The sequence below is a fragment of the Heterodontus francisci genome, chromosome 6 (genome assembly GCF_036365525.1).
Source record: "Heterodontus francisci isolate sHetFra1 chromosome 6, sHetFra1.hap1, whole genome shotgun sequence".
Lineage (NCBI taxonomy): Eukaryota > Metazoa > Chordata > Chondrichthyes > Heterodontiformes > Heterodontidae > Heterodontus > Heterodontus francisci.
Genome location: NC_090376.1, coordinates 16,248,833 through 16,270,898, shown reverse-complemented (window position 1 = coordinate 16,270,898; position 22,066 = coordinate 16,248,833). Strand labels below are relative to the sequence as shown.

At 42.3% G+C, this 22,066-nt stretch overlaps 1 protein-coding gene across 2 annotated transcripts in view; it reads left to right on the top strand.

The window, feature by feature from the left end:
- cd99 (CD99 molecule) overlaps positions 1-22,066 on the top strand; it is an 85,318-nt gene that overhangs the window by 29,104 nt on the left and 34,148 nt on the right. For both annotated transcript variants that reach the window (XM_068033168.1, XM_068033167.1), the window contains 3 exons: positions 7,776-7,835; positions 18,013-18,039; positions 20,423-20,479. In XM_068033168.1, the coding sequence (XP_067889269.1) occupies positions 7,776-7,835; positions 18,013-18,039; positions 20,423-20,479 (144 nt within the window). The remainder of the gene's footprint in view (positions 1-7,775; positions 7,836-18,012; positions 18,040-20,422; positions 20,480-22,066) is intronic.

The following is a 22,066-nucleotide window of genomic DNA, read 5'->3' as shown; positions in this document are numbered from 1 at the left end:
TGCCAACCTGAAAATGACCCATTTACTCCTACTCTGGTTTCTATCCTTTAAGCAATCCTCAATCCATGCTAATATATTGCCCCAATCCCGTGAGCTTATCTGGTGCAAGAGCATTTTGTCACCTTATCGAATGCCTTTTTTAAAATCTACTAGATTCCTCTTTATCAACACTGCTAGTTAAAAGCTCAGAAAACTCTCCTAATACCTGTGTTGTAAATGCAATTTTTGAACAGGCCTATATTGGCACTTCTTTCCTAGATAATTGGCTGGGAAGAGAAAGGAAAATGAACTATTAGATTAGATTAGATTAGAGATACAGCACTGAAACAGGCCCTTCGGCCCACCGAGTCTGTGCCGAACATCAACCACCCATTTATACTAATCCTACACTAATCCCATATTCCGACCAAACATCCCCACCTGTTCCTATATTTCCTTACCACCTACCTATACTAGTGACAATTTATAATGGCCAATTTACCTATCAACCTGCAAGTCTTTTGGCTTGTGGGAGGAAACCGGAGCACCCGGAGAAAACCCACGCAGACACAGGGAGAACTTGCAAACTCCACACAGGCAGTACCCGGAATCGAACCCGGGTCCTTGGAGCTGTGAGGCTGCGGTGCTAACCACTGCGCCACTGTGCCGCCCATTACAGAATTTGAGTATTGCTGACAAAAAGAGACATGCTATTAAAGCTTTTCATCTTGCACTCATCCGGGCAGATGCAAAAATGCCAAATTTCAAAGGGAGCAATAATTTATACTGCATGAGAAAAGAGTACTGACTGGTTGGCAAGCCAACTCTGGTCAAGGCGTTGCTGTGGAGAATGCACAAGGGAACTATTGTCCCTTGCACTTTGTTTAATTTTTAAAAAAGGGCAAAGCCTGGGTATGTTCCTTTTTGATTGCAGAAGACAAGTCCCTGTATGAATATATGTAGCTTCTAGCAAGTCTATATTGTGCGCTCGACTGAATCTTAAATTGGTTGTTAGTGTAATTCTTAGTACACTCAGGATTGTTCAGTAAGTGCTGTCCAATTGTAACATTAGATATTATGTTCTAAGGTTAATAGTACGGGTTGGTTGAGTATGGTCAGTACTCTGCCTATTGCAAACAGCCGAAGGGGCGTGCTGTTTGATACGATCTGCCAGTCGTTGGGACGTATGGCTTGCATACCTGGCATTGCATGCCATTGAATTTCATATACCACATTAGTCGTTGCTACTGAATAGCAATCTGAAACAGCTAGCTTCATCTGTTGCGCAAATCTTTGAGATACCTTACCCTTCCAGGGTAATCTGAGGTAGACTGGACACTTTTTCAGGTCTGGAAGGGGCCCATTCGTGAGTGCACGATCTATTGCAGTAGCTGCTATCCTGTAGGACAGCTTTGATGTGTCCTATTTTGGTGTCGAGCATGCACGGCGAGCAGATGGCTCCCACCCTATTTACAAGATTGCCGATGGGGCCAGTCTTAGTGCGTGGACCTGTAGGAATCCCAATGCGTATATTGACCAGTGAAGGTAGTCAGTAGTGTAGAACCCATTAGCGGATTTCTTAACTAGCACATTGAGGAAAGGGAGCTCACTCGACTTCTCCATTTCAAAGGTGAATCTGAGTGCGGAATGGAACGCATTAAGGTGTTTAAGGAAATTCTTACATGCAGCTGCAGATTCAGATACAGCAAACATATCATCTACGTATCAGAAATATGCGAGGGGTTGGAAATAGTCGTTTGGTAGTACAGCACTTGAGTATTGCTGAAAATAGAGAGATGTTGAAGCTTTTCCTCTTGCACTCATCGGAACAATCTGCAAAAATAACCAATGTAATAGAAAACAACAACTTATACTGCATGAGAAGAGAGTACTGATTGGTTGGCAAGTGAACTCTGGTAGAGGTGTTGCCATGGAGAATGCACCAGTTTACAGTGACTGTTGACTGACTAGCTTTGTTTGAAATTTAAACCAGGCAGCTTGACTGGTCAATGCATTGCCCTGAGGAATGAACCAGTGAATGGCTGTCACTAGTTCTGTTCAGTTGAAACAGGCACAATGTTTGTACATATTCTTTCTGTCTGCAAAGAACAGGGTGGTACCCAACCAGCCCGTGCTTGCAAAACTCAAAACCGTGTACAACATTAGATATGAGTCCACGATTGGACAACATTTGCTAAATAATCCACAGTGTGCTAAGGATTACACTGACAACCAATTTAAAATTGTCAGTAGGGCTCGTAGTGTAGTGCATTGGTGCGTACTGGAAGCTACATGTACTAATAGACAGGGCCCTGTTCTTTTCAAGCAGAAGGAATATGTACAAACATTGTGCCTGTTTCAGCTGAACAAAATAAGTGACAGCCATTCGCTGGTTCATTGGTCAAGGCATTGCCCTGAGGAATCAGTCAAGCTGCCTGGTTGAAATTACCAACAGAGCTTGTCAGTCAATGGTCAGTCAGCGTAAACTGGTGCATGGTCTATGACAATGCCTCTACCAATTAGCATTCACTTGACAACCAATCAGCACTCTCCTCATGCAGCATAAGTTGTTGTTTTCCCTTACATTGGTTATTCTTGCGTATTGACCTGATGAGTGCAAGACAAAAACCTTCAGCATGTCTCTATTTTCAGCAATACTCGAGGGGTAGGTGGTTAGGGGTCATTCCATAAAAAACGCATTGCTTGTGGAAATTGGCGCAAATGTTGGCGAGAGCTGGGCTTAAAGGGAATCCCATGGCAACACCGCCTATTTGGGCATACGTGGTTCCTTTAAAGCTGAACTCATCTGTGTGTGTTGCTAAGTTCGTAAGTTCAATGAATACAGATTCAGAAAATGGCAGCGTGTCTAGATTGCCATGATGCAGCACAAATGTCTATGGGTTCCCTGAGCAGCGCATTAGTGAATAGGCTACACGTGATGGAAGATTGGCCTTATCGCAATCTCGTAAATAGGGCCCAAGCTCTTTGCTCACTGTGCAATTCTAATGCTGATAGGAGATGCCCAGAGTGGCTTTTAATGCACTTAATCAATTAAGTTATCACCACTTCTGCTACCTGCTGCTTCTTCAATAAATGTAATATTGAAGTATTTTTGAAACTTTTTTTCCTAGTGAAATTTGCAGCATGATTCTGAAACCCAGTTAGGTAATGGTCGTATTTTCTCTGCAGTGAGTTTAAAGCTGTTTCCTTGATTTTTTTTTTTAGCCCGGGGTCATCTATTTTGTTTGCTGCCAAGGTGCTCCGATAACATGGTTATTCACTGTTCAACCCTCTAATGATTGGGGGAAAAATAACGAACCATGAATTAGTTCTATGTACCTTTTAACATGTTATTTATTTAACTATGTCGTCATTGTCGACAGGAATAGTGCCGGAAGACTGGAGGATAGCAAATGTTGTCCCCTTGTTCAAGAAGGGGAGTAGAGACAGCCCTGGTAATTATAGACCTGTGAGCCTTACTTCGGTTGTGGGTAAAATGTTGGAAAAGGTTATAAGAGACAGGATTTATAATCATCTTGAAAAGAATAAGTTCATTAGCGATAGTCAGCACGGTTTTGTGAAGGGTAGGTCGTGCCTCACAAACCTTATTGAGTTTTTCGAGAAGGTGACCAAACAGGTGGATGAGAGTAAAGCAGTGGATGTGGTGTATATGGATTTCAGTAAGGCGTTTGATAAGGTTCCCCACGGTAGGCTATTGCAGAAAATACGGAAGTATGGAGTTGAAGGTGATTTAGAGCTTAGGATCAGAAATTGGCTAGCTGAAAGAAGACAGAGGGTGGTGGTTGATGGCAAATGTTCATCCTGGAGTTTAGTTACTAGTGGTGTACCGCAAGGATCTGTTTTGGGGCCACTGCTGTTTGTCATTTTTATAAATGACCTGGATGAGGGTGTAGAAGGGTGGGTTAGTAAATTTGCGGATGACACGAAGGTCGGTGGAGTTGTGGATAGTGCCGAAGGATGTTGTAGGGTACAGAGGGACTTAGATAGGCTGCAGAGCTGGGCTGAGAGATGGCAAATGGAGTTTAATGCGGAAAAGTGTGAAGTGATTCACTTTGGAAGGAGTAACAGGAATGCAGAGTACTGGGCTAATGGGAAGATTCTTGGTAGTGTAGATGAACAGAGAGATCTTGGTGTCCAGGTGCATAAATCCCTGAAGGTTGCTACCCAGGTTAATAGGGCTGTTAAGAAGGCATATGGTGTGTTAGCTTTTATTAGTAGGGGGGTCGAGTTTCGGAGCCACGAGGTCATGCTGCAGCTGTACAACACTCTGGTGAGACCGCACCTGGAGTATTGCGTGCAGTTCTGGTCACCGCATTATAGGAAGGATGTGGAAGCTTTGGAAAGGGTGCAGAGGAGATTTACTAGGATGTTGCCTGGTATGGAGGGAAGGTCCTACGAGGAAAGGCTGAGGGACTTGAGGTTGTTTTCGTTGGAGAGAAGGAGGAGGAGAGGTGACTTAATAGAGACATATAAGATAATCAGAGGATTGGATAGGGTGGATAGTGAGAGTCTTTTTCCTCGGATGGTGATGGCAAACACGAGGGGACATAGCTTTAAGTTGAGGGGTGATAGATATAGGACAGATGTTGGAGGTAGTTTCTTTACTCAGAGAGTAGTAGGGGCGTGGAACGCCCTGCCTGCAACAGTAGTAGACTCGCCAACTTTAAGGGCATTTAAGTGGTTATTGGATAGACATATGGATGAAAATGGAATAGTGTAGGTCAGATGGTTTCACAGGTTGGCGCAACATCGAGGGCCGAAGGGCCTGTACTGCGCTGTAATGGTCTAATGTCTAACTTGAGCGTGCAATAGAACACTTCTTTTTGTTCCTGGGATTAATTTCAAAACCTCTTTGCATCCTTGTTCATTTTTGCTTTTGAATCGATGGTCCATAATTTTCAGCACTTCAGTAAGAAATGCAAGAAGCTCTGTTATCATGTGATCTGTGATTGCAATTTCTCCCTGTAGAGGTCTATAGATTTGTTTTGTGGGGGTTTGATAGGGTGGTAGGGCTGGTGGATGGGGAAATTACTGAACTCTTCTCTGCCTCCATCTCCATGAAATGAAACCTGCCTACTGGTGGATTAGTAGGTGGACAGCCCAAAACTGACCCATGTTGCTGGATGCGTTTTTATAATGGTGCTGCCATTGGTCGTGCTGCCGTCAAATAAATGAAGTGAAGCTTTTGCCTGAGAAGTGATCTAAGCAATGCAGTTAGAAGCCAAGGCAACCATCTGTTTTGCCACTGGTATGCAATGCAGTTTTGGGCTTTATAGCTATTCATTTGTTTTTCCCCCCCCTTCCCCAGGGAAGTTTCCCCTGGTGTCCTGGCCAATATTTATCCTTCGAGCAAAATCGTTAAAATAGATCTGACTGTTATCTCATTTGCTGTTTGTAGAATCTTTCTGTGTGCATATTGCTGCCACATTTCTTGCATTATGACAGTGACTACTCATCAGTTGTGTTGTGGGATACCCTGTGGTTGTGACAGACACAATATAAATGCAAGTTCATTCGGTTTTTAAACCACTGTGCACGTGCAAGTGGATTTCCTTGATTTATTTATTATTCTAATTCCTGTTCTGCACAATATTTCCACAGCTCTGGCAATATTGCAGAACCATTTCCACAAATGGTTTAACAACGTAATAGATCATAAACTTCCAAGTATGGCTGAAATTGAAGTGGTGGCTTGTGCTTTGCGAAGATAAACATGGTTGGAGATGCTCAGACTGTGGAATAAACGTAGCTCATCTGCTCAAGTTCTGACTAAGATAAAGCCCATCTTGGAAAGTAGGAGCTATTTAAAATAGCTTCAGTTATCTTTACTGAAGAGACTGGTGCCAATATTTCAGATACCTAAATCCATTTTTTTCACTTGTCTGGGCCACTTTATCAACCAGATAGGTAGATGTGTGTGTGTATACACAGCTTATATCAGTTAATTTAGATAAGCAATCACAAGATTGTTCCGAGATCAGAAATACTATATGAATGCAAGTCCTATCTTTTAAAGGGATCTGCTTACTGGCTAAGCACAAGTGTTATTCATCTCGCTGATGCACCTTGAAAGATGGACTGAATTTTGTAAATGATTGTAAATATATTATCACACAGACTGGAGCCTCTTTTTTTTAAACTGGTGGAAATCAGGAGGGATTAGAGAAAGCAAATAAATGCAAGTGAAAAGTATTTTGACTCTTTTGCCCCTTCTTCCATAACACTTCCAGTTATATGTAAGGCCCTACTAAATTCACGGCAGTGAAAAATGCGTCATGGACTGAAATCGTAGGTCTTCTATGAAATGGGCCAAACTGCGAACTCTGCGAGTTTTGCTGATTGACACAAGGCTGGACTTGTTGTTTGGTCGATGAGGGAGGGCTTCCGGTGCAGTTTTGAGAGTAGCAGTCTCAAATGTGAGCAGACCATTCAGAGTGCCAGAATGAGCAAATCAAAAGTGGCCACAACCATTTCTGTAGCACATAGTGAGAAAATTTGGAAGCCAAATTCTGCATGCTAATGTGTTTTTAAAAAATTCATTCATGGGATGTGGGTGTCACTGGTTACGCCAGCATTTATTGCCCATCCCTAATTGTCCTTGAGAATATGGTGGTGAGCTGCCTTCTTGAACCGCTGCAGTCTGAGGTAGGTATACCCACAGTGCTGTTAGGAAGGGAGTTCCAGCAACAGTGAAGGAACGGCGATATAGTTCCAAGTCAGGATGTTGTGTGACTTGTTTTGTACAAGCTGTAGTGTTTCGTTGGATCACATACAGCAGGCAACTGTTCAGCACCACTTAGTCGGAAAGCCATCGCAGCAGAGAGAGCATCCAAAACTGCACATTCAACCACTGACTACTTAGTAAGGAATGTGATATGGTTACAGTCAGCTTTTTACAATAGCTTTTGAGTGTACAATAAATGCCATTTGAAACCATAAACCTTTTTTCTCTTTTTTGTTTGAATTAGCTCATTTTCATGGTTTGTTGCGACAGTGATATTTATGATTTTAAATACGTAATTAACGATTCTTAAAATGCAGTGACTGAAATTTGTAAAACAAAAATTTGCTCGTGAATTTGGTAGGGCCTGAGTTATATGCACATGTGTGTCTGGGGAGCGTGGATGGAGTTTGAATATGCTTTGCCTTGTCCCTCCAGGATTATTGTATTGACTCTCCCAAAATGATGCTTTGTGTGTCTAGCGAGGTATCCAAGCAAGAGTTTCTTTCCCTGGAGAAAGTTGCTAGGATCTTTATCCAGCATTGGAACATAGGAACAGGCCATTTAGCTCCTCAAACCTCTTCTACCATTCAGTGAGATGATGGCTGATCTGTAGCCTAACTGCATATACTGTCATTTGCCCCCCTATCCCTTTAATATCTTCGGTTAGCAAAAATCTAGCAATCTCCGATTTAAAATTATCGATCTGGAATCAACTGCAATTTGCGGAAGAGAGTTCCAAACTTCTACCATCCTTTTGCGTGTAGTCGTGTTTCCTAATTTTACTCCTGCTAGGTCTGGCTCCAATCTTGAAACTGTGCCTCCTAGTCCTCGACTCCCCAAACAGCAGAAATATTTCTCTCTCTCTACCGTCTCCTTTAATGTCTTTTAAGCTAAATCAAATCAAATTGCATTGTATCTGAACTGGTTTGGAGGATAGGTGACATTCCTTTTCGGGTTTTGGTACTGGGGTAAGAGGTGAAATAGCACTAATCCTCATGTAAGTAATAAGTTGGGACTTTTTGTTTTGAACACTTGTGTTTTAATCTTTCAGGGGAGGATGATGGTTTTGACCTAGCTGATGCTTTTAAGGATGATCCTACTAAACCCCCAGGTATGTACTGATGAACAATTTTATTAATGACTTAGATTGCAAGTTCATGATTTAATACTTGCATTTATGTAGCATCTTTTCAAATTGAAATGTCCTTGAAGATTTCACAATGAAACTTGTGACTGTTGTGTTTTCTACCTTACACAAACATGCCAAACACATGAGGGTTGGTAACTCAATTAGGTGGATTCTTTGAAGAAATGAAACTATATACGACAATGTCTGGCAAGCTAGTTAACACGTCTGGTCTCTCGGACTGCATCTATCATCTTTCTGCTTGATGATTACGAGTATGTTCACCACATCATGTCTGTTGCACAGCAGTTTTAGATCTGCCCCTTAAAGGTACACCACAACATCTTCCCCCTTTTTTCTAACTTAAGTTTGTATCCTTAAATAATCAGGACTATTTACATTACATCGAGAGAAAACTGTTATGCATCAAAATATATGATTATATAAAGTGATAAACTTGAGTCTCTGAAGCATAATGGTGGTTTGCTGATATGTCCAGACTTGCTTATTGTGAAATAAAAACCAAGTTCTGGAAATTCTCAGGTTTGGCAGCATCTGTGGAGAGTGAAACAGTTAATGTTTGAGGTCTGTAACCTTTCATCAGAACTAGCAAAGGCTTTGAGCAAGTGAAAAGGTGGGGGGGGGGAGGGGTGGAGAAGAACCTCATAAGGGAAGGTGTGTGATCGGGCAGGAGAGATTAAATGACCAAGATGTCATGGAACATAGGCAAAGGGTGTGCTAATAGCTGTATTAAAAGACAAATCATTAGTCCAGACTGTGTCTCCACAGATGCTGCCAGACCTGCTGTGTATTTCCAGCACTGTTTTTATTTCAGATTTCCAGCATCTGCAGTATTTTGCTTTTATCTTGGTTACTGTGCAGTTGGTTTGAGATCGCTGTATGTTCTCCATTCTGGTTACCTGTAGGAATGTTGTTCTTGGATTGTATTCTACTTGCGATGGGGTTACTTGGTGTTTCTTCTGGTGCTTCCCTGATTTGGCATTGATTTTTTTTTTTTGCAATCTCATGCCGTTGGGTATTCATTCTTGATATGATTGTGGTTTTGCATAGATGCTAATGAGTTCCGCTGGATTCAATGTTCCACTTTTGGGTGTTGCATTTGTACCTTTTGTCGATTGTTTAAATTTGGTAATTCTTTGTCCTTGTGGGTCATGTGCATCCTTCATATTCCCCTGTTTTTCAATTAGCGCATCTTGTACTCCTGGAAGTATCGACGACTGGTGATTTGGAGGAGTTGTTCACACTTGTCAGCCAAATAATTCTGCTGGTGAAGGAATGGTTGCACTGAGCGGTGTCGCTCTAAGGTATAACATTGCGACGTGCAAATCTTGTTCAGTTTTCCAACATTTTATAAATAAGGACTTTACAGTACGTACCATACGTTCTGCCATGCCATCGGACCTGGGATAGTGTGCTGATGTGGTAGCGTGGTCAAATCCCCACTTTTAACACATCACCTTGAATAGTTCTCCAGTATATTGGGGTCCATTGTCCAAAACAACTTCCTGCAGTGCCACAAAAAGACTAAAGCTTGAACTCTGTCTGCAGTGACTGCACTGGATGTGTTGTGTAACTGACTGACAGATTATGGGAAATTTTGAGAAGCAGTCAGTCACAACCAAGGAATCCATTTCCACAGATGCTGAAGAGATCCGTTGCAATTCTGGTCCATGGATATGCGGGTACTTCATGTGGAATTGATGGTTCTTTCTGGTAACTGGACACACAGGCTTGGCATGCCTCACGTTCCATCGCATCTGTTTCGGTTGCCTTGATTCATCCCTGGCCAGTGTAATGTTTCTCTAGCCAGTCTTTTTTGGTTCAATCTATCCCCATATGCACTTGGTGCAATTATTGGAGGATGTCTGGTCTAAGGGATTCTGGAATAAGGACTTGCTTGCCCTTGAAGATAACACCTTGGGATATCCTGAGCTCATCTCTATTAGACCACGTAGTCTCTGAACCTCTGGATTGCCTTGGAAGGATTCTGGCCACCCGCCAATCATTGTATTCCATAATTGTTGCAGTTGCTGGCATTTATACTGCCCAAAACTCGAGGTCGAAATGTAAGCTGTCTTCTATTTCGGTATCGATGAGATCTGCAAGCAGATTTAAGGAAATATCTGCAGTTTTGGATGAGTTAAGTAAACAAAAAGTATCAGATGTGACCATGGAACTACCCGGCTTGTAGCGTCTGTCTCAATCGTAGCGTTGTATTTTGATGACATAGACATGTACTATGCTGAATGGTGTTTTTTTTTTCATCCATCGGTTGGAAACCTAAACTAAATTAAACTTTTAAAAAGAAAGCAGCTAAAATGATCACGGCAATTTGCATCGAATTAACTCATACCAAGGCATCAAGGTGGAGACGAATGTCTAGTTAATCTCCCACCAGATGAATGGCTTGCAAATTTTGAATGAACTACTTGCCTTACCTGAATTAACTTGACATTCAAAGCCATCTTGGAACATTAACACTGGTGGAGATGTACCTCAAAGGGTAAATACTGAAACACTGGGGCCCTGAGAGATTTGGAATTTAGACATTCTCTCTTTTGCAATTTAATTAGATAGTGTACTGGACAATCATGTGACAGTCTCTCCATCTGTGTGAAAACTGGCAGTTTCTTTTTGCTACAGCAGACAAGCACTTGCTTTTGACCACTGTAGGAACCAAATGTGTCTGGCTCTCTGCTGGCTGATGATCATCCTCCTACCAGATAAATGGTACTTTTTTCAGAATTATTTGAAGAGTTGAGGCTTTCTGTGCAACATTTGATATGTATGGCAAAAGAAAACTGAAATAAACCCAAAATGTTTGTTTATTTGATTTAGAGATACAGCACTGAAACAGGCCCTTCGGCCCACCGAGTCTGTGCCGATCAACAACCACCCATTTATACTAACCCTACAATAATCCCATATTCCCTATCTACACTAGGGGAAATTTATAATGGCCAATTTACCTATCACCTGCAAGTCTTTGGTGGTGGGAGGAAACCGGAGTACCCGGCGAAAACCCACGCAGACACAGGGAGAACTTGCAAACTCCGCACAGGCGGTACCCAGAATCGAACCCGGGTTCCTGGAGCTGTGAGGCTGCAGTGCTAACCACTGTGCCGCCTCATCTCTGTCCTAAATGATCGGCCCCTTATCCTGAGACTGTGTCCCCTGTGTTTTAGATTCCCTGAGCAGCGGAAACAATCTCTCAGCGTCTACCCTATGCAGCCTCTTCAGAATCTTGTATGTTTCAATGAGATCGCCTCTCATTCCACCAAACTCCAGAGAGTATAGGCCCAATTTACTCAGCCTCTCATCATAAGACATGAAGAGCACTTTTATCTTGTGGGTTGGGCATTGCACCTCCAGTTTGCCAGAATCAGGACGGATGCCAATGTCTGAATATATTGACCTGAAAAAGGTACATTAATGTTGCATTTTGACTATTGAACACAAGTCCCTCTCGACATGTTGCTTCCATTAGGAGGTGCAAATTTCGATGATTCTCCCATTTTTGTTTGGCCAACAACAACTATGTAGATGCATCCTGGAATTTCATATGTAATACAATCCATGCGTTGTTGGAAAAGATCTTTGCCATTCGGACTTTCCATAAGCCATCATTGGAACCAGTATATCCCACACAGATTGCCAAACATTGTCTGCTCCAGCGAGGTCTTTTCCAAATGTACTGACCAATATCCATTTTGGAGAAAAATTTGGCGTTTGCAAACCTGGGGTTTGGTTTCTCAAGAATGGGAATTTTATGTGGGCATCATTTCAGTGCCACATTCAGATGCCTTGGATCTAAAACTTTTATCGAGCCATCTTTTTCGATCACAAATGTGATGGAGCTATATCAATCAGTGCGGTGCTAGACTTTACGGATTGTGCCATCTCTTTCCACTTATCCAGTTCTACTTTCAGCTTACTCTGGATATGGATGCTACACTTGCATGGAGGATCGATGGAAGGAATAGCATCTTCACGTATATGCAATACTGCATCACCTTCTGAAACTTCCAATCCTGTCGAGCCCATCTGGGTTAGGTTGACTATGGAGGTGATAGGGTTGTCCCTGTGGCCTGTTGTATTTGTCATTATCTTATCGATGCTATAAAAGGTAACCAAGGTCAGGTCTCTGCATGACGGGAGGCCTACAGTTGCAAGATTTGTGATGTGCACCATTATAGAACATCTGGGATGACCATGGTGAGTTGTTGTAGCAACCTTCAAGTATGATGGATCCCAGGGACAGAATCTCTGAGCCATTGTAGGCTGTGAGCTTGGCAGTGATTGGTTGAGCCATCACTCTCCATTTCTGGAGGTACATATGCGAAGTGGAAGAAAGGTAACACTTGCACCTGTATCTCTTTTTTTTTGTCCACAGCGTATATTTCCCAGGCTTCTGTGGGCACACAATGTGAATAGTTGCAAAAGCTTCGGATAGTACAACAGTGTCAACCTGTTCTGTGATGTTGACTATATGAATTTCCTTCTCACTGCGTTAATGCTCTGATCATCCTCATGCATCCTTGACGTCTGGCTGATCATTTCATGGATTTGCTGTTGGAGATATTTGGTACTCTCCCTTTCTTTGCTGGAATGCTGTACCTCTGTTGCATCCGACTGTGTCTTGTAAGGGTGTCGAGCCACGTGTTCTGGCTTCGACTTCCTGCATTGGCGCTTCCAGTGTTTGGTGCCACATGGCTTACATATGTCGTGGAAAACTAGACAATTTCTGGGTCCATGCGAGACTGCACCACTGTATGGTTTACCAGGTTGGTTTGAATTGGCTACTGTGCCAATGGTGGAAGTCGTGCAAAGAGCCTGTAAATTCTGTCGCCCTGTAAGGATTGCTTCATGCTCGCGTCTGCTTTTGAGCAACGCTTCGAAGCTGTAAGCTTTTGGATTGGTCCAAAAGATCCTTTTGAAAAGGGTAGAAGCTATTGAAGCATATCACAAGATCTGGATATGGATGTGACACTACTCAGAGGATCGGTGGAAGGAATAGCCAGTTCTGCCTCCTGAAAAGTCACAATCTTGCCTCTGCAGCAGCTGACAAACTGAATTATCGTTTCCGTAGCTTGCTGTCTAAAAGACCTAAATTCACGACTGTCTGTGGAAAATTTAAACTTAACTCTAGCTGCCACCATATTGTGTCTTCTACCTTCCAGAAACACACACACCAACTACACAGAGGATTGGTAACTCATTTAGGTGTGTTCTTTAATTTGAAGAGATGAAACTATACACCATACCTGGGAAGCTAGTTAACATGTCTGGTCACTAGGACTGCTCCCATTTTCTGTCTGATGATTACATGAGTATATACATCACATCCAGTCTGGTGATGCGCAGCAGTTTTAGATCTGCCCCATAAAGGGACACCACAACAGTGACCTGTGTGTGGCTTGTTCCGCAGGTCTATTAGATAATACTGAAGAGTTATTGTCCTGCAGATCATTGCGTGAGACAGAGAGCATGTTTTCATGTCCCTCCTAAAGCAAAGTAAACACAAGCGCCAACTTACCACCGAGCTTCCATTTGTTCTGTCTCATAGGTAGATCTCCTAAGAGCTACCAGATACAGGCAGGGTTCTTGTATAAATGTACGGTAATCTGGATCAAATGAAAAGGTTAGGTCGCACCTGCCGGATTGCTGCCAGTTATGAAGATAGATTGGAGAAGTTGGTACTCTGTTTTCCTTGGAGAAAAGAAGGCTGAGAAGAAATTTGATCGAGATACTCAAAATCATGAGTAGATGGGGAAAAATGATCGAGAACAAGAGGGCACAGATTTAAAGGGCGGAACAGTGGTTAGCACCGCAGCCTCACAGCTCCAGGGACCCGGGTTCGATTCTGGGTACTGCCTGTGCGGAGTTTGCAAGGTCTCCCTGTGTCTGTGTGGGTTTTCGCCGGGTGCTGCAGTTTCTTCCCACATCCAAAGACTTGCAGGTGAAAGGTAAATTGGCTGTTGTAAATTGCCCCTAGTGTAGGGAGGTGATAGGGAATATGGGATTACTGTTCTTTTGGGCCTCCTTATCTCGAGAGACAATGGATACGCGCCTGGAGGTGGTCAGTGGTTTGTGAAGCAGCGCCTGGAGTGGCTATAAAGGCCAATTCTGGAGTGACAGGCTCTTCCACAGGTGCTGCAGAGAAATTTGTTTGTCGGGGCTGTTGCACAGTTGGCTCTCCCCTTGCGCCTCTGTCTTTTTTCCTGCCAACTACTAAGTCTCTTCGACTCGCCACAATTTAGCCCTGTCTTTATGGCTGCCCGCCAGCTCTGGCGAATGCTGGCAACTGACTCCCACGACTTGTGATCAATGTCACACGATTTCATGTCGCGTTTGCAGACGTCTTTATAACGGAGACATGGACGGCCGGTGGGTCTGATACCAGTGGCGAGCTCGCTGTACAATGTGTCTTTGGGGATCCTGCCATCTTCCATGCGGCTCACATGGCCAAGCCATCTCAAGCGCCGCTGACTCAGTAGTGTGTATAAGCTGGGGATGTTGGCCGCTTCAAGGACTTCTGTGTTGGAGATATAGTCCTGCCACCTGATGCCAAGTATTCTCCGAAGGCAGCGAAGATGGAATGAATTGAGACGTCGCTCTTGGCTGGCATACGTTGTCCAGGCCTCGCTGCCGTAGAGCAAGGTACTGAGGACACAGGCCTGATACACTCGGACTTTTGTGTTCCGTGTCAGTGCGCCATTTTCCCACACTCTCTTGGCCAGTCTGAACATAGCAGTGGAAGCCTTACCCATGCGCTTGTTGATTTCTGCATCTAGAGACAGGTTACTGGTGATAGTTGAGCCTAGGTAGGTGAACTCTTGAACCACTTCCAGAGCGTGGTCGCCAATATTGATGGATGGAGCATTTCTGACATCCTGCCCCATGATGTTCGTTTTCTTGAGGCTGATGGTTAGGCCAAATTCATTGCAGGCAGACGCAAACCTGGGATTACTGTAGGGTTAGAGTAAATGGGTGGTTGTTGGTCGGCACAGACTTGGTGGGCCGAAGGGCCTGTTTCAGTGCTGTATCTCTAAATAAAAAAAATAAAGTAATTGGTAAAAGAAGCAAAAGTAACATGTGGAAGCCTGAGTGTGGTAGAGGTAGCTTCAATCGAGGCATTCAAAAGAGAATTAGACAAGTTATATGGAATTTTAATTGGTGGCTGCACCTTAAGTTGCCTAGGCCCCAAGCTCTGGAATATCCTCTCTACACCTCTTTCCCTCTCCACCTCGCTTTCCTCCTTTTTAAGACACTCCTTAAAACCTACCTCTTTCACCAAGCATTTATCTCCTTTTATCCCTAATATCTCCTTTTATGGCTTGGTGTCATACTTTGTTTTATAAAGCTCCTGTGAAGTGCTATATTATGTGTTAATGTTTGGCCTGTCCACAGCTCCCCTAATATGCGCTCAGAAGGAAAAATCATCCCACCCCCACTCTCTCTTTCAAAAGCTTTCACAGCTTTCGAATAGGATTTGTAAACTAAATTCAGCATTTGAAGTGTTCTTCTAATGCTGAAATATGAGGGCTGATTTACCAGTCTTGTGTGCCATAAGAACTGGTACATAGCCAGTGCAGAGGGAATGCAGAATTGGAAACAGTTCAGCATGCTTTTAAATTTTTTTTTAAAAAAGTGAACTTAATTGGTGTGCTTATTTCATGTTTGCATTTTCATAAGGCCCTGATTGATTTAAAAACACATCTGGCAACATTTATCGGTATTTCTGCAGGGTTTCCTTTTTTTTTCTGTCCGTAACTATTTAATAACCTTTGTCTTTCACGATCATGCTCACCGTACATTTTTTAGTGATTTTTTTTTTGAGATTTACCTTATTTCTGATATTTTAAGAACTTGCATGGGTTTGTTTTGGTTATTGCTGAAAATAGAGACGTCGAAGCTTTTCGTCCTGTGCTCATCAAAGCAATCCGCAAGAATACCAATGTAAAGGAAAACAGCTTAATACTATGAGAAGAGAGTGCTGATTGGTTGGCAAGTGAATTCTGGTAGAGGCGTTGCCATGGAGAATGCACAAGTTTGCTGTGACTGACAGTTAACTGCCAAGCTTTGTTTGAAATTAAAACCAGGCAGCTTTACTCTGGTTAAGGCACTGGCCTGAAGAATGAACCAGCGACAGGCTGTCACTTATTTTTAGTTAGTCTCTTAATCAAGGGAAGTTTGCATCAAATACAGTATTTTGCCATTGAGGGTGTATATGCAAGATGAAGAGGCATGTCGAGGATATTGCCAAGATTCAGACTGTCCTCCAGATCCTTGGATGCCTAGAACAATGACCAGAATAACTGCCTCTGCTTGTTTCGGGTCAACCGCGTTCTTCAAAACATTTTGCAAAATAAAAATGGGACTGCTAATAGTTGGCACAGTCACCTCTGCTGTAGCTTGTCTATGGCTCATTTCTGGCTGTTCTATTTTAGATACTGTGTGCATATTTGTGTGAGCAACACAGAGTTTGCTGTGGGTCAAAGTACCTTTTGTTGAAGAGAAGGATAATCTGGGTAATTAAAGACCAATTAGTCTAAAGTTGATTGAGGGCAAATTGTGAGAATCCATAATTGAAAATAAAGTGAGTTAACTTCATCGAAATGCATGGGTAAATCAAAGAACAGTCACTGCAAACTTGGTAAAGGTAAGCGGCATTTGATAAATGTGTTTTTTTTTTGTGCCAGTTGGATTTAGTGGAATGTGATGGATGCAGTGTATATGGATTTTTGGAAGACAATTGATTTATGTGGTTTAAAAATAAATTTAGGTGTAACATGTATGAGGAAATGTAGCAACATGTATAGTTAATGGTCAGGAAAGAGTAGGGATTGAGATTGGGGAAAAGGTTGGATGTACTGTATGTCGAGGATCGCTGTTCAGGTCACTTGTTCTCTGATGTAGATGATTTGGACTTGGGTGGGAAGAATGTCACCTTGAAATTTGTTGATTATGCAAAAGTAGATCTTTTGGCTATTGTGGCAGACTAATGCCTGTGATGCACAGAATTTAACCTTGTGCAGTGGTCCTGGTAACTTTCCATTGGCTATTTAGTGCCAACTTGGTACAGTTAATATTATTGCCTTTAGGTCAGAAGGTTCTGGATTTCAATTCCATTCCTAGGATTTAAGCACATCACTAGGACCCTTTTTTTTCTTTGGTATAAATCTGAGGGAGTGCTTTCAAATGAGATTTAACTTGAGTCCTTGTTTACCTGTTACAGTGGTCCAAGTGGATGTTAAGGCTCCCATAATGGTATTTGAAGGATTTAATGGTGTTCTTGCAAACTGCGTAACCTTCCTTTGACAGCACCACCAGAAACTGCTTAACTGGTGATTTTATCTTTGGCTCTGTTTTGAGGGAACTTGCTGAGAACAAAATAGCTGTTCCATTTGCCTGTGCAAGTCCCCTGCATTTCAGAGTAAATACAGGGTTTTAAATCCTGGAGAGCTATGATCAGGCTCAGTATAAATATCGGTTGTCTTTATTCTGCATGGACTGAGTGTGTTGGGAGGGTGCTACGTGACTGCAGGGATTCTGTCTTCATATGTCTTGGAGAGGGACCGCTCAATAGCAATTATTGGTCAGAACTGAAGCTGATACATTTTCCCTGCTGTCAATCCGGGCACACTGAGGTCACTTGTAACTCTCTCTAAATTTTTGCTCTAGTTACAATCAACTAATACAAAGAAATTGGGACCCTCTTAGTTGACAGCATCAACAGGCATCGAGCAGTGCATGCGCCCACCAACCATTGGAGAGCCTGTATTAACTTGTACTTTCATTTTTATTTTACTTGCAATGTTAATTAGTCTTACTCCCCTCCCATTCCATACAATCCTTCAGTTGGAATGGAGTTCCTATTTGCAGGGTCTTATTTTTCTTTTCGGAAGCACTTTAAAGCATTACTGAATAAGTGAAATGTTGCCTGACTGCAGTCTTTCGGCCTGTCATTTTTAACTCCTCAGCCTGCCCCTCTCCCCATTGGTCATCTGCAATGGGAGAATGCTTTCCAAACCTGTTCATATAGCAGCTGTAATACTTGACCATGTTTCCTGTGAATTTACTTGGGGGAGTATGGGACACAGTAAATATTCCTGTTCTAATTGTCTGTTTTCCTTTGCAGCTGTAGATCCTGGTTTGCCTGATGTTGGTAAGTTTTTTTTTAATACCTTTTGCGCAGTAATCGTTTGATTTGAAATGCCACTCTTCAGATTATGGGTCTACAATAACAGATTAATTTAAAAAGGTTTTGCTTTAGAGCACAGCCCATTTTTTTGATCTTATTCAGAACCCTGCTGAACATATTCCAGTCTTAAGAGGGAATATTATCTTTAGTACTTAAAACTTCTTGTATGGTCAAGACAATTTCCATTAACTTAGATAATGCATTCTTTACTGTTTTTAGTGTGCATGTTGGTGTTAGTGCTACTTGGTTTAATAATAGAATTGGTAACTCTAAATATTTCCGGTTCAAATGCTGATTTTTTTTTTCCACCCATGTGCAATACATTTGGTATAAAAATGTAACTTCCCATTTTTCCACCTGATTGTAAATATATCAAAACATTTTACAAATTAGACGCATCTTCTATCATTACTGTACTCTTTGTGTATTTGCAAATTCAACCAGTTTACAATTGGTTGCTGTCCATTCAAAACAGAGGTCCAAGCACCAATTTCTGCCATGCTGTGCTCCACACCTGCTTTTTTCCCCATTTACAATTTGTAACATTGCACACCTTTTCAGAAGGTCTCTGGTTTTCTATTGAATCCTACTTATTCAGATGCATGTTCTACCGGGTGTTCCCTCTTTTTAAAAAAAAATTAACTAAGCTGTCTGTCATATAGAATCTGTCAAAGGCCTTCTGAAAATCTAAATAATATTATGCTGAGTTCCCCGATCTACTCATGAACTTTTTTTTTTGAGTTTATTGAGCAGGATCTTCTTTATAAATCCATTCTGTCTGTTAAACCAAGGTTACATGCACAAGAAAGTAAGAGCAGGAGTAGGCCAGACAGCCCTTCAAGTCTGCTCCACCATTCAGTAAGATCATTGCTGATCTTCTAAGTCAACTCCACTTTTTTTCCCTATTGCTATATCTTTTGGTCCTCTTATTATCCAAAAAAAATAACCTCCATCATGGTACTTAGAATCATTCCCATTATTTCATCTGCACTTTAACACCTTCGCAAAGGGAATTAGGGATGTGCAGTAAATGCTGGCCTTGTCAGCGATGCACTTGTCCCGTAAACAAATAAAAAGCTAACGCCTGCAGTTTCTGGAGTTATATATTTGTCCCCATTTTTAACTCTTACACTAGATTAAATATCATGCACATTTGCACCCTTCCTGTAACTGTCCCAGATGCTGCCTGTCACAACGATGTATTTCTGGCAGGTTGCGGGTGGGAGCAGGCAAGTGTAAAACTCGGCTTGTTGCAGAAAACTTTGGAGCCTGAGCCTGTGCCTCATTTATCATGCTGCTGGCCTGGGCAGGAAGTGGCTGCCAATCTCTGGAAGAACAGGCATCCCTTTCTCACCCGATGACATGAAGGGAGGGATGAAGAATGGGTGGGTTTGAGATGCAAGGGAGTCTGGGATAGGGAGGCCACAACTTTCCTTCTGGAGTCTGGAAAGGACTTTTGACCACCTTGGCCCCACAAAGTAAAGTTTATATATTCTATCTCTCTATATTAATTGTTTTGGGTGGTTTCAGCTTCGCAGCACATCCTGACTCTCCAGTCTCATGGGGTAGCAGTAATGATTTCCCTGCTTAGACTTGAGTTAAAATTGCAGTCAGGGCCTGATGTCATTTAAAGAAGGACCCCAATGGCTTTGAGTGGGCCTGTCCACAAGCCTAAATAAATATCCTAGTTGGTGGGATACAGACAACTTTTTGCCTGATATGGAACCTAGGGCAATTTAACCTCCCACCTGCCAGGTTTCTACCAGGCAAGTCGGGTTCAAATCACCCCCACTGACTTGTGCTTAAGAACTTTTCCATTGACACTAGCTGTCCTGTCCCACTTGCACTAGTGGCGATTGTGACATTAAGATGGCAGTGAAGGGAGTCTTTCATCCTTACCTGGTCTGGTCTGTATGCAACTCCAGCTCTACGTGACCTGGCTAACTCTCAATGCTCTCTGAGCAACTAGTGATGGGCAATAAATGCTGCCTGGCCACTGACCCACATCTCTGAACAGTGTTGCCAAAAAAAAAAAGCTGCTGCTCCTTGAGAGCATCCCACCCGAGCTTGATCCTGTCTTTGACCAAACTTGATCGATAGTGAGGGTTACTAGATAGATTTGTTTCCTTCCCCTACCCTCTCAGGCCAGGAACGCTAAAGCTAATTATAGCTGAGATCAACTAACTCTGTACAGGGCAGGACTTTGAATCTGGGACCTTATTCATGGGTATGGCTTGCTTCTACTGTGGACAAGTGACTTCAGTAACTTTGCTGTTTCAGGTTGCTGACCTTTCGTCATCTTACTGGCTTTGTTCGGATGTTCTAACCCTTTGTGTTTATGGTGTAGATTTAGATTTTGATGAACCCAAGGTTCCTACAAACCCAAAGAACCGGAATAGCAATCGTAAGTTTATGCATACCTCATAGTTAAGGCATCACTAACTTTCATGGTCCATCTGTATTCCTTTTTCTTCAAAATGGGTGTTTAGAGAAAGAACTTTCTTTCATGACAAGGCATCAGACATCCCAAAATGCTTTATAGCCAATGAAATAGTTTTGAAGCATAGTCACTGCTGAAATGCAGAAGCTAATTTGTACACAGCAAGGCCCCATAAGATAATTGTAATAGTGATGTTGGTCAACAGATAAGTATTGGCCAAGAGGTGGGAGAATTTCCCTGCTGTATTTTCAAATAGTGCTGTGGAGTCTCTTACGCCCACCGATGAGGGAAGATGCAACTACTGCTTAAAAATCTCACCCAAAGGGCAGCATCTCTGACGGCACGACACAGCACTGAATTGCTAGCCTAGACCTCGTGCTTAAATCTCCGGAGAGGGTCTTGAACCCTCAACCTTCTGACTCCAAGACAAAAGTGCTACTGCTGAGCCACGGCTCCGATTTTGCCAAGAAGTTCCTTTTGGTTTGTAGGGAAGGAGTTGACTAAATGTAGTTAGCATCATTCCTGGACTTAAGCACATTGTCTTGTCTGACAGTCTAGTGCAGTAGCAAGGGAATGTGGCATTGTTGGTATCATCCATTGCATGAGATGTTGAATTAAGCCTACCTGTTCGTGGTTTTTAGGATCTTATGGCACAGTTCAAAGAAAAAATGTAAGGAATTCTGACTTCCTGGCCACTGTTCTTCCCTCAACCAGGAACCCAAAAAACTGTAACTGTCTATAATTAGTGTCTCCATTGGTAGCACTCTCCCTCACAAGCTAGAATGTCATGGGTACAAGTACATAACCCAGACTGACACTGCAATATTGAAGGAGTTGTCCTTGGATGAGATGTTGATCTGAGCTCCTGTCTGTCCTCTTAAAGGGATATAAAAGATTCATAGCACTACTCCAAGACCTCCTGCAGAGTCCTTGTCAATACTTATCCCTCAACCAGCATCAGTTTAAACACACAATCTGGTTGTTTATCTCTGCTTTTCATGGGACCTTGCTGAATGACGATTGGCTACAGTGTTGCCTTATTACCACAGTGTCTACACTTCAAGTACTTGACTTAACTGTCAAGTACTTTGAGACGTCTTGAGTTGCTGACAGGATTTGTACTTATACAGCATCTTTCTCCTTTTTAAAGTCTCTACATTTCAGAGTTATGTATGTATGTGTTGTGCTGTGTGAGATAGCGTAAAATATAAATGCAAGTCTCATCTCTTTCTTTCAGTTTGGAGTTTTAAATTGAGTTTGCCTTGTACAGTTTAGTGATCAGGAAATTTAAGTCTTGGAATTTGTTACAGGTGCTGGAGGTCCAGAAGAAAAGATGTAGTTGGAAAATCCTGGTGTTTTGAAATGTGACTTTTATTTATCACTGAATAATGTCCTGTGATCTCTCAAAAGCATTTCAGCACCCAACAGAACAGTGAAAAGATTTATGGGAGCTTCAGTTCACTTATTTTGTGATTGAGAAGGCAATAGCTTTGTCATTGTAATAACACCTTTCAAATAGTCCCTTTTTTTTCCTACAATGCACCTGTTGAA